General features: G+C 39.9%; 2 protein-coding genes across 3 annotated transcripts; both read left to right on the plus strand.

Annotated features, from left to right (window-relative positions):
- The first annotated feature begins 539 nt into the window (after nucleotides 1–539).
- st6galnac4 (ST6 (alpha-N-acetyl-neuraminyl-2,3-beta-galactosyl-1,3)-N-acetylgalactosaminide alpha-2,6-sialyltransferase 4) lies at nucleotides 540–5,336 on the plus strand. Its single transcript, XM_083793556.1, has 5 exons — nucleotides 540–1,074; nucleotides 1,236–1,370; nucleotides 2,767–3,185; nucleotides 3,376–3,483; nucleotides 3,652–5,336. Exons 1-5 carry the CDS (start codon nucleotides 1,030–1,032, stop codon nucleotides 3,839–3,841), a joined length of 897 nt encoding a protein of 298 aa, XP_083649682.1. The 5' UTR covers nucleotides 540–1,029; the 3' UTR covers nucleotides 3,842–5,336.
- A 1,930-nt stretch (nucleotides 5,337–7,266) lies between these two features.
- st6galnac6 (ST6 (alpha-N-acetyl-neuraminyl-2,3-beta-galactosyl-1,3)-N-acetylgalactosaminide alpha-2,6-sialyltransferase 6) lies at nucleotides 7,267–11,486 on the plus strand. 2 transcript variants are annotated; one of them, XM_083792908.1, is made up of 6 exons: nucleotides 7,267–7,346; nucleotides 7,848–7,929; nucleotides 8,430–8,636; nucleotides 9,591–10,003; nucleotides 10,960–11,067; nucleotides 11,285–11,486. In XM_083792908.1, the coding sequence occupies exons 2-6, from the start codon at nucleotides 7,906–7,908 to the stop codon at nucleotides 11,469–11,471; spliced, it is 939 nt and encodes a 312-aa protein (XP_083649034.1). In that variant the 5' UTR covers nucleotides 7,267–7,346; nucleotides 7,848–7,905; the 3' UTR covers nucleotides 11,472–11,486. The 2 variants fall into 2 exon arrangements, with proteins under 2 accessions (XP_083649034.1, XP_083649035.1); XM_083792909.1 differs by lacking the exon at nucleotides 7,848–7,929 and having other exon boundaries at nucleotides 7,277–7,346.
- The last annotated feature ends 626 nt before the right edge of the window (nucleotides 11,487–12,112 follow it).

The following is a 12,112-nucleotide window of genomic DNA, read 5'->3' on the forward strand; positions in this document are numbered from 1 at the left end:
GAAGTAGAAAGAAAGAAAGTACCGTAAAAGAAAGAAAAAACCCACCGGCCACCACAGATCATATACTGCATCACACATACGGTCAGATCTATGGCATCGCAGATGCAATAATTGCGTCACTGGGATCAAATCACGTTGCTAGTTACAGGTCCGGTCTAGAGCGGATACGGATCTGACCACTGAGCAGTAAAAACCCATGAAAAAACCAAGCCGGGTTTTTAGAGCCCGCCTACTAATGTTTCAGGTCTGTGCTACAGTGTTATTGTTCCCCCACACAATGCCGACTCGAGTAACAATAAATAATAACTCCGTGAAAAAATAGACATGGTAATAATACCAAACCAGCGATGCACTATTTAATTTGACTCGTATATGTTTTATCTAACCTGTTAAATTTCCACCCAAACCATGGGGCAGCTGCTTGGCATGATAGTGGGAACCAGAGCCTTAGATATAGTGGGAACCAGCTGCTCTATTGGATGTTTTCAGGCGGAACAAGTTCATGTGCACCACCACTATCCTTCCAGAAAATATTGGGATATAAACTATTTAGATATTCAAAGCAATTATTCGAACGGCATAGACATCCATTCGTTGTTAATCTTTGGTGTCCGGTTTATTATAGAATTATATGTATTATTATGCGTCGGTCACTCATTCAAATGTAGTATCTGCGAGACTGCGAGAACAGAAGCAGGGATAATAATTAACGCGTAAATAACGGTACTGTACTGCTGCGTATGGGAGGAGGGGGGGTTGTGATAAGTAAATATTACGAGTCTTTAGCAAATCTAACGAGTTATTAGGGCATCCAGATGGTGTGTTAAAATATGTTGCAAAGAGTTTATCAAAGAAGGTGTGTTCATTTCAGCTCGACGCTAGCTTTCGTGAAAACTTAAATGTAAATCCAGTTGGGAGTGTTAATTTGTTCCTTAATGGAAGAAAGGTTGAACACGAATGTCTGTCACACATTTTCATGCAATGACAGATGACCCGCCACGCACACAAACACCATGATGCCATCAGGCTATGGACCAGTGGGGGTCTCCTAAAAGCTGTGACATGAAATCTCTGGTAAGAATTTAGTCAATATTTGAGTTTTTCACATTGTTAAACTGTGAAATTCAATAGTGAAATAGGGAATAAAATCCCAGTTTTTCCAAATGTACTGTGACATATGCCTACTAATCTTTTCTATATATATTTTTTGGTTTTGTCTTTTTTTTTGCTCTCAGAAATTCTTCTGGGTTTGCCTCGTGGCTGTAGGGTTTGGGGTGATGTTTTGGTGTGGTCAAGTGAACAGATCCATTTCTTTGCACAACTCTGGTCTCAAAGGATACACCAGGATCAAACCTGAAAACATGGACCAGGTGAGGAATTGCTTAAGACACTGGTTCACACAATGTGGGGTCTGGGTAGCTCTTTTTTTGATTGATTGAAATATTTATTAACAGTTTGTAGAATTTACAGTACATTTTAAGCACAAACTCAATACAAAGACTGTCAACTGTGAGTGGACGACCCAATTAAGCATTACACTTGTTTACAACAGGGTCCACATTGTTCAATTCATCCATACCATAGCTCTAATGCCGTTAGACACTATGGGACTATGGGACTTTCAATGAATTGCCTCCTCGTGAAATGCAGACCAGCCTCTCTACTTCTGCTCAAATAAAAATTATGTTTTCGCTACTCACCAATACAAAGGCGGTTTTGGTCATTAGAAAGACTACTTTCCCCGGTGGAAGGACTCTGAGCCCCCCACCACATGTACTGTATAAAATGCACTTTTCAGACAACTCACGAATAGATTTAACCAATATTTATTATAGAATGAGAATACAAGTGTGCATATAATATATTATCTTGGCGTTCAGCGCTGCTGCATTTCTCCCTACTCGGCACAATCAAACACCATCGTTAAACATTAAGAGCAGGGAGATAGATATACAATAAACCCCCCCCCCATGGGGAACATAAATAACAGAGCCCACCGCCGGTGGTGGTGGGAGCAAACATCGCAGAAGGAAGGCAGGAAGAGCATGCAGACTAGTGAGCTTAAGTAGCCCGCCTAATTGGTCAGCTGACTGCTACATCAGCGAATGACGTGTGGGTCTTGCATACACTGAATACACCCACATAATGCAGCAATGCATATTAACCCCTTGAGTATATGTATGCACCCTTGAGCAAAGCATGAAACCCCTCGAGTATATCTGACTGAACTAACTCCGCAAGCTACGTGTCATTTTTCTTCCAATGAAAAACAATCCTTTTCTGGCCTAATGCAACGGCATTTGGGGGCTATGGACCAGAGCTAGGGTCTGGGACCCTTGGGGGGCTTTGAGAAATGGGACTATTGTACAGGTGGTACAGGGCTTGATGTCTTGTTCCTTATACTGTTTGCTTACAAAGTTGTCGTTGCTCTCGGCGGGATGTTGTTTCGATACTGGAACTATGAGTTTGCAGATCTGCTATTTTTGACATGACCAAAATAGGCACACCTGGTATGTCTGTGGGCTTTATAAATATTTAACCAGTTAGAAATATTGGCAAGAGCGTGGGACTAAATAATAACAACTTTGGATCTATTTGGAACACAGGCTAATTATCTTTTCGATTTCCTGAAAAGTAACGTTTTCTTTTACATACTACTATAAAAGGTTTCCTTCCGGCGACAATATGGCCATGGTGGAACCACTGTCCACTACATAGTGATTTTTATTTTATTTAAATGAAATTGTATTGTGTTTCATTTAACAGTTCCTGAACTTCCTGGACCTGCGCTGCAGTCACTGTGCGTTGGTGTCCAGCTCAGGACAGATGCTGGGAGCTGGAGTGGGAGAGGAGATCGACAAGAGTGGATGTGTGATTCGCATGAACAATGCTCCTACACGTGGCTACGAGAGGGATGTCGGGAAGCAGACGAACGTCAGAGTCGTTTCTCACACCAGTGTCCCCCTGCTGCTGAAAAACGAGAAGTACTACTTCCAGTCTTCTGCGGACACCACATACGTGTTTTGGGGCCCTGAAAGGAATATGAGGCAGGATGGAAAGGGACACATCTTCAATGTCCTGTTGAAAATGGCAAACAAGTATCCAAATGTCCGAATCTATGCTGTGACCAGGGAGAAGATACAGTATTGCGACGGTGTTTTTCAGAACGAGACTGGAAAAAACAGGTATAGCATATAATATAGAATAGAATAAAACACAAGATGTTTTTTTCAAGCCAAACCTCAGAATTTGCTCTGAATTTATTAAAAGCATATGTTTTCGAGTCTCCTTTTGACAAAAATAATAAACACAAATCAAAGCAATACATATGCTACAGTACAAATACAGATAACAGTTGGTGCCTTTGTTTCTCAGAATAAAGACGGGGGCATTTCTCAGCACTGGATTCTTCACCATGGTTCTAGCCCTGGACATGTGTGACAGTATTTATGTCTATGGAATGATTGATGATAACCACTGCAGGTAAGATATTGGCCTTGGTTGGCAATATGGATGCATTTAATCAAATGCATCCATGGCGGCGGGCAAATAGTCATTCTATTTTCACCATTTCAACATTGCACGGCAAAGTATAAAATAGGTCGTAACTGACATTTATGAATATATTTGTGACTTTCCTCCTCGTGGCAGTCGTGCCAATCACAGCATCGTCCCGTACCATTACTATGAACGGAGCCGAATTGACGAATGCAGAATGTACAGGATCCACGAACACACCCGCCGCGGGGGGCATCGCTTCATAACAGAGAAGGCCATCTATGCTAAATGGGCCAAACGCTACAAGATGGAGTTTAAACACCCCTCGTGGAGCCAAGGATAAAGGAGATACTGGAACCATTAAGGTTTGATGTGATCATCCCTGTGGAACTATTGTTCTTTTATGCCATCTATAGATCAACGTGATAGTTTTTACTCTGCAGTGTTACTGAATTGAATGTTTACCAGGCTTCTATGACACGAGTTCTACTTTGTCAACACCTTTTTAAAATTTTTAATTTTAATTTTGCGTATTGCTTGCTGCAATCTAATAGTTATTTTCTGTGTAAAATAATACATTTTAGCTTGATCGGTGCATGACACTACACCAGCATGTATTTATGTATGCAGCGTCTATTTTCACATTTTGCTTGTGTTTTTTCCATGCAAAACAATGGTGTTACGCAGGTATGGTGGTGAAGAGCCACAGCTTGCTGCAAACTTGTCAAATACTACAGTACATTAACCACGGGGGAGGCGGTGGCTCAGGGGTAGAGTGGCCAGATCGAACCCGGGCTCCCCCAGAGTTAGTGTCGAAGTATCCTTGAGCAAGACTCTGAACCCTTAATTGCTCCCGATGAGCAGGTTGGTGCCTTGCATGGTGTGTGAATGTGTGTGAATGTAATGCATGTAATGCACATTCTATGTAAAGCGCCTTGGATAAAGGCGCTATAGGCGGTAAATGCACCATTTACCACTTTCAACCTGGCATCCATATTTTGGACATGCTATTACATTATACATTATAGGTGTTTCCTAACATTTTAAAAATAGCTAAATAATATTTATTATACAAGAAAAGAAAAAAGCTCACAACATATCGTGATGCAACAGATTGTGACCTTGTAGATATGATTATTATTTTTGCTTGTCGTACAACAAAGTATACAGTGCTTAAGTGGTTAGGATAATGCAGAGGGTATAGCATGTGGTGTATCACTGTCTTTACTTATTGAGAGTGCAGCACTGGGAGTGGGATTAAACCACTGGAAATTAAAAATACTTGGACTGCTTATGTGAAAGTCAATCAGACTTTAAGGTCTCAGTTTTTAAATGGTCAGAAGGCATATCACTTTAATGCACTGAAATTGATTTTTATTTTAACATTTTAAACCGTTAGTAATAATAATATACATATTTGTCTTTTTTATGGTATCAGTATGCTTAAAGATAAAGCACCTTAACCCCAAACACTACTGAAATAATGTTACCAAAGTTGACCATTTTAATGTCTTACCTGCTGTGCCTTATTCTTTTTACAGTATTCATTAATTGGGTTTATTTTTATGTTGCAGTATTTCCATGTGATTTGAATGTTAAGCAATTAAATAAGCTTATAGTATGTTTTATTTTTGTATTACTCTGATCAAACGGTGCATCCATGCGATGTTTATTAGTTATAGCATGTTTTATTTTTGTATTACTCTTTGATCAAACTGAATTATAAAACATAAAATAGGATGTTTATCATTATTTCTGTTATACCTTGCTGTTTAGAGTCTGCTTTGCAGTCATATCATATGTATCATTATTACAGTATAAATACTACAATCTTTGTAGAGAAACTGACTCAACAAGTTGTTGTATTTGTTGATGTTGTATCATATAAATAGTTATGCGTATGTAAACATTGGTTGTTGTTGTTTACTTAAGCTGTCAGATGTCTTTTGCAGAAATGACTAGCATTTTTGTATTCGTTTATTTAGACGGGACAATGCATAAATGCAACGTAAATACACCAGATTTTGCTGAACTGCTAATTATCATCCGCAGTCCTCACATAAAAACCATACCTTACAAAGCATTAAAAACATACATACACAAGGAAATACAAAGGTGTAAAGTGCAATAATTTAGCAGCATTGTTTTTTAAATATATGTAACCTGTGCATAAGGTTCAGTATTGCTTTCAAATAATACAGGATTCAAGTAATATAGGATACACTGTCAAAGTGCACTAGACTAGCATGTGTTATTGGACAGTCATTGACAAAAACAATAGTATTTTTAATATGCAAATTATAGTTCAAACATAGCTTGTTTCCAATTCTATCGAACATGAAATAGACACCATCCACCAGTTTATTAATATAGATGTAGTGTCAGTATAATCACTCTCTTCTCTGGAGTCTTGCCTCAGAGCAGACCAGAGGTAGAAAACTGTCGTTCCCTGATGTCATCACTAGGGATACAGGCATCAGTAAGCAGGAACTGGGGATGGCAATGAAGGACCGGGAAGTCTGGCATAAAATTGTGAAATCCACGATCTCGACCGCAGTCGAAAATGTATGATGATGATAATCACTCTATAGGCCTTATTGATAATCAACCTAATATATTCTGGTTTGAATAATCTATGAATATTGAAACAGTGACTATACTGACGATTGATTGACTTATTGAATACTTCAGGCTTATTAGTCATAAATGTGAACAGCATGAGGTACAGACTTTGCCTAAAGGCATAACACAAAAAGATAATACATATCAACAAATATAAAACACTAAAAAAGAAAAAAGGCTAAAATGTTGGCACTTGGCCTTTCTATGGGACAATGTTTTACCTCCCCCTGTGGTCTCCTGATAGATCTATTTTCAGGCCTGTTTTGAAGGAAGCCCACAAAAGTCCACATTTAAAGAGATGGTGTCAGGGCATATCCACATTTTGTGAAATGGTACCATATTGTCGATCCCTCTAATATTGTGGGTGTCACTGTGAAGAAATAGTCAGGTATGACTCGTATGAGGTATATTAGAATGTGAACAGAAATAAAAGCCTCTGTACAGAGGCTATAGGTATGAGGGTAGGCAGCCCCAGAGCCTTGGGCAGCCCTAGAGGGTAGCCCTAGCTCTGGTTGCATTTAGATGCAACGCATTAGAGCTATGGATCAGAGCTAGGGTAGCCCCAGTATAATGTTCCCTCAGCACTACGCTCATTCTGTAGCTCCGAGATCTCGGAGGAATTAGTTGGTCATGGGCTTTAGGCAGAGAAGTAATCAAATCTGCTATAAATTTGGGACGTCTGAGGAGAACCAAGAGGTGCAAGCACAGCATTGCAGTCAAAGTGGCATTGAATGAGGGCTCTCATTTTGTTGACAAAAAAATAGGAAATTCTTCCCCAAAATCGTGTTCTTTGAATTAATTATTTTATTTATTTGATGCCTGCATATAAATGAAGAGCAACTGGACAGACATATCATCATGGACAGGACAGGACTCATGACAGCACCAAAGGGTCCCCGGCCTTCACTGCAGTGAGCAGTGAAATGTTGCATGACGTAGAATCCAATTCCTCTCCCACAGTGGTGCATAACTACACTCGCGTCACAGCCTTCCCGCAGTTACCTTGCTGCAAAGTGCTCCCATCCGGTACAGAGCACGCCTACTGTATCCGGCCATTTCCCCCATACACAACACACGCCCCGTTTCTACATCCTCTCTGCAGCGCATCTGTAAACTGCGAGGTGAATTGATCCCAGTATGATGAGTGGTGCATGAAGGAAGATGGGGGACGAGACATATCAGACGTCAAGAAAGCATAGATCGGGCACGACAAAAACATTTAAATGGTGAGTCTTGTTTTATTTGATAAAATGATGTGGTATGTTCTTGTGCTAATTATTGCCTTCATCTTAAAGCGTAGAGAACGCCTACATAATTGTTACCATTTTGTGAATACTATAGAGGCTATGAATGGGCAAGATGGTTTTCTAATAATAATATCATTGGGTTACGGTATGTACTTAGCTGTCCGTTGTAGCTAATAATTAAATACTACTACTAGAACATGAAATCTGTTACTTCATAAACATTATTAGGCTTGGCTATATTTCATAAGACTCAGCTGAAATGCCTAGCCTACATTTCTCCAAACAGACCCCCAGGGATCGGAAAAAGGAGAAAATGTATTAGTTCGATCGTATTACTGTAAGGTTAATGTAACCTAAAACAATGTACAGTGTTCTCATCAGAAAAAATAACGTTATGTTAAAACAAAGTGATTGCCATACAGGGCCTTCTCTGAAAATTACTGATAATCGAACTGATATTCTCACGTTTTTTCTTCCAAGGTATGATGACAAATAATCACAGCAAGAGTTTTGCACAGTTTAATAATAATCAGTCGTCATGGTGCCCAGGCTCATTGACAAGGTATGACACAAGACAAGACTCAGTACAGAAGGGAGTGGCAGTGATGAGTGCTGACTGTGCTGTATATCCACTGTGTTTAAAACACAGTCATATTGGCCTTGTATTTAAAAAGGTTGAAAAACAGTAGGGTTTTTTTTTTAATGCAAGGCCCCCAGTTTGATTAGCATTAGGCGCTATGCATTAAGCCACAAACCCCAAGCTCTATCACTGGGACCCCGATCTACACTGTCAATGTATAGCCTAACTCTGAGAGTGTACAAATGGAACTTGCAGTTCATTTGGTTCCACTTTTTATACTCTCTGTGAGGTACAGACACGTAAAGGTCCATTTGGTTTATAACTAGGTTATTAATCATTTAGCCGGGGACCCACAGGAACCCCTGGGGGTCCCCATATACCCCACTTTGAGAACAACGGCACTTATATAGGCTAATACAAGAATGTGACGATACTATTGCAACCATTATAATAATAATAATTATTATTATAATTATACACAGCAAGGAAATCAGAGCAAGAGGATGGTGATATTTGGAGCCATCTTCATCCTGACAACCCTCCTCATCCTCTACAGCTCCAACAGTAGAAATGACATCATGACATCCGGTCCGTTCCGTGTCGGTACAAACCATCATGCTTTAAAGGTCACTGACCTGAAGAAATGGGCTGGAAAAGATGGTTATGTGCCTGTATATGGTAGAAACAAGGTATTGTAGAACACATAGAACTGTATGTGTACTGTATAAACAGCACATTCTGATCTTTTCACTATTAACACATTATGAGTGTGTCTTTCATGGTGTTGATTTGTTGGCGTGATATATAAAATGCACCATTTATGTTGAGCAGGGGTGGGAAACTTTGATGATGGAAAGGGCCACTATATTTCCACGCCCACTCCAGAGGGCCATATTGCATATGGCTGTCATAGCAAAAATAGCAGATATACAAGTTCAAAATGCATCGCACTGCGACACGTTTTGAGCTTGTTGATCAGCTATTTTTGCACGTTATTTAGGCAACGTTTCGGTCAAAGACCTCAAAGATCTGGTGTGGAGGTGTGCATAAGACTTTGTTGGCTATTTCTGAATTGAAATCCTTAATTATTATTTTTTGATAGGTTTAATGTTTGTCTTTAGTTCAATGTTTGTTTTGTAAACGCCATTGGCAATGAAGGGAAAATTTAGGTCATAATGTAACTCATACGTCATAATGTCTCTTTATTGTTAATGGCGTTTAATGTTTGTGTTGGCACCGTTTGTTTTACATCACCATTACATCACCTATATTAAAGTCTAACATGAGTTAGACTCCCCTCACTGCACACGGGTGTGATATGTTTTAATTTAATCCAGAAAAGTAACGTTTTTATTTAATTTCAAATCCCTTTCAAATGCCTTTAATTATAGTTATGTTAACTTTATGAACTAAATCCAAATACATTGGACATAAAAAAAGACAATAACATTTTAATACTACACATTACGCTACTAATTTAGAGGGGTTCATGTTTGGAATTATAGCAGCTGAAATCAATAATATATCAGTATTTCAACATTCGTTTTAAGTGAAGGTGAGGGCCGCATGTGGCCCTCGGGCCACCAGTTGCCCATGTATGATGTTGGGGATCATAAAATAACAATGTAACATTCCTTCTCCAGAGCATGACCCTGCGATGTCATCACTGCGCACTGGTGACGAGCTCCAGCCACGTCCTGGGCTCCAAGGCAGGGAAAGACATTGACCAGACTGAATGTGTGATCCGAATGAACGATGCTCCCACTACGGGACACGAGCCAGACGTGGGGAATCGGACTTCTCTCAGGGTGGTGGCCCATTCCAGTGTGTTCAGGGTCGCTCGGAGGCCATCCGAGTTCCTGAACCACACGGGCAGCGATCCTGTCATCATATTCTGGGGACCCCCCACCAAGATTGGGAAAGACGCTAAAGGAACCCTGTATAGATTGATACAGAGAGTCAGCATGACCTACAGTAACCTCTCTTGTTTCACAATCATACCAAACAAGATGCGCAAATTTGATAGTCTGTTTCAGAAGGAGACTGGACGGGACAGGTGGGTACATTTCAAGGAAGAATGGGTGCAGGCTATAATTATTCAAAACATATTTCTTATTGTTATGTTAAGCACTTGAACCCTGACATCCTTATTCTGGGTCTAACATTCAGTGAAAATAGATCTACAATCTCACAGCGCATCGCAATGCGGCACATTGTGAGCTTTTACTCACAGATTTTCTGTGAGTAAATTGAGCAAAAACAGGTGGGGGCCTAGTTGGCAATCTGGCCTATATTCAGATAGTGTTGCAGGGGTCTTCAACGTTTTTCAGGCCAAGGACTAGTCTTTCTACAAGCTCACAAAGCGCTGCAGCGCTGATGACCTTGTGGATCGTCTATTTCTGGCAAATATTCCCCCCAGAATAGAGATGCTAGGGTTCACGTGGTTAATGTAAATACAATTCAAAGTTCCAATCGCACAGAGATTTGGCGGCCCTGCAGTAACTCTGGGGACACCCTTCAATGTCCCATTGAGTGTTTGGGGTTTCCCTGTCTCTCTAGCAGAAAAATCACACCCGTGTGAAGTGAGGGGCGCTCTAATCATCGTACATCATAATCAAGAATGGTGGTCCCTTATTGGCCAAGGGTTCCTACCGACAAAGATATGCCGATTTGTTCAGACACATATGACGTAAATTCTCCATTCATTGTCAAAGGCATTTTGAATGTTTGTTCAGACAACACAAACATTAAAGCTGTATATATAGGAGGGGCTAGCACCCCTCAAAAACATTTAAGGAGGGTGTTGCCAATCTCATCAAGTGTATAATGTTTTTTTGTCATCTCTTCCAATCCCTTGAGTTGGATAAAATTGGTATAGCGACCTGAAAACAAATACACGTCTAGTCTATAGCAATGCTTACCATCAGACTATAGAGCTATTTAACACTTATTTTAATGAGTGCAACTTCCAAATGTCTCTGAATTGACATACCCGGTATTCATTTCTCACAGGCAAAAGTCTCAGTCGTGGTTGAGCACAGGCTGGTTCACTATGGTGATAGCCATTGAGATTTGCGACAACATCAAAGTCTATGGAATGGTTCCACCAAATCACTGTGGGTACGTATACAATGAAAAATGATATACTACTTTCATGTATGGCTGTCTATGGTTAACACAGTATTGGAGACACATTACAATGGGAAAGCTCTTTCATCTCACTTATTTACAATGCTATACAAGGACATTATTTGCTTTGCATAAAATGTGCTACTTTTCCTGTAGTGTGCTTTAAGCATTAAAAAAAAGCATTTAAGCATTACAATTTCTTCTTTAGGAGGAAACAAGGATCTAAGAAAATTCCGTATCACTACTATAAGCCCAGGGGACCAGATGAATGTGTGACATATCTCCAACACGAGAGAGGTCGGAGAGGGAACCATCATCGCTTTATAACAGAGAAGCATGTGTTTGCACGCTGGGCAAAGCTGTATAATATCACATTCACTCATCCCACCTGGTGAAAAGACATGTTTGAGACCAGAACTGAACCCATTATCATAGCTGCTCTATCAAGAGCCTTGGAAGGAATCCTCCATAGTCCATAGCATTTTACTTGATCCTTTTCACATGAACGCATAAGGGATTTCATAGAGGCTACAGTACCGTAAAGCCTGATTTATCTTTAGTTGTGCGCCGGTGTTGCGAAACAAACAATGCAGATCTACAAGCTCATGTGTCGTGACTTGACGCATTCTGAGCTTGTACATCCGCAGTTTTCGGATGTGCAATATGCTGCGCAAACTAAGTAGAATGGAAGTCATCCCATGAAGGCGGTTGTGAAAACATGCATTACTGGAACAAGTGATCATTGAGAGATCTATAAAAATGTTTTCTTTTTCAAAGTGATACAAAGAATTCGGAATCTCATCTTTCTTTAGGTTCCTGAAATAGTCACTGTATCCCACATGGAAATGTGGCACCCAACTGACAAGTGTTATTGTAAATAGGGGGAAAAAATAATTTAAAGAGGTATTTTTACATGTTTATAATGGCTTTGTTAAGAAATGTCCTCAAAATGTACACATAATTCCCATGTTGAGGGGGATTGTATGAGCCAGCACAGATAGTTGAACAAAACTAAGTGACCTATAGAAATACATAA

The sequence above is a fragment of the Protomyctophum parallelum genome (genome assembly GCF_964188405.1).
Source record: "Protomyctophum parallelum genome assembly, chromosome: 21".
Lineage (NCBI taxonomy): Eukaryota > Metazoa > Chordata > Actinopteri > Myctophiformes > Myctophidae > Protomyctophum > Protomyctophum parallelum.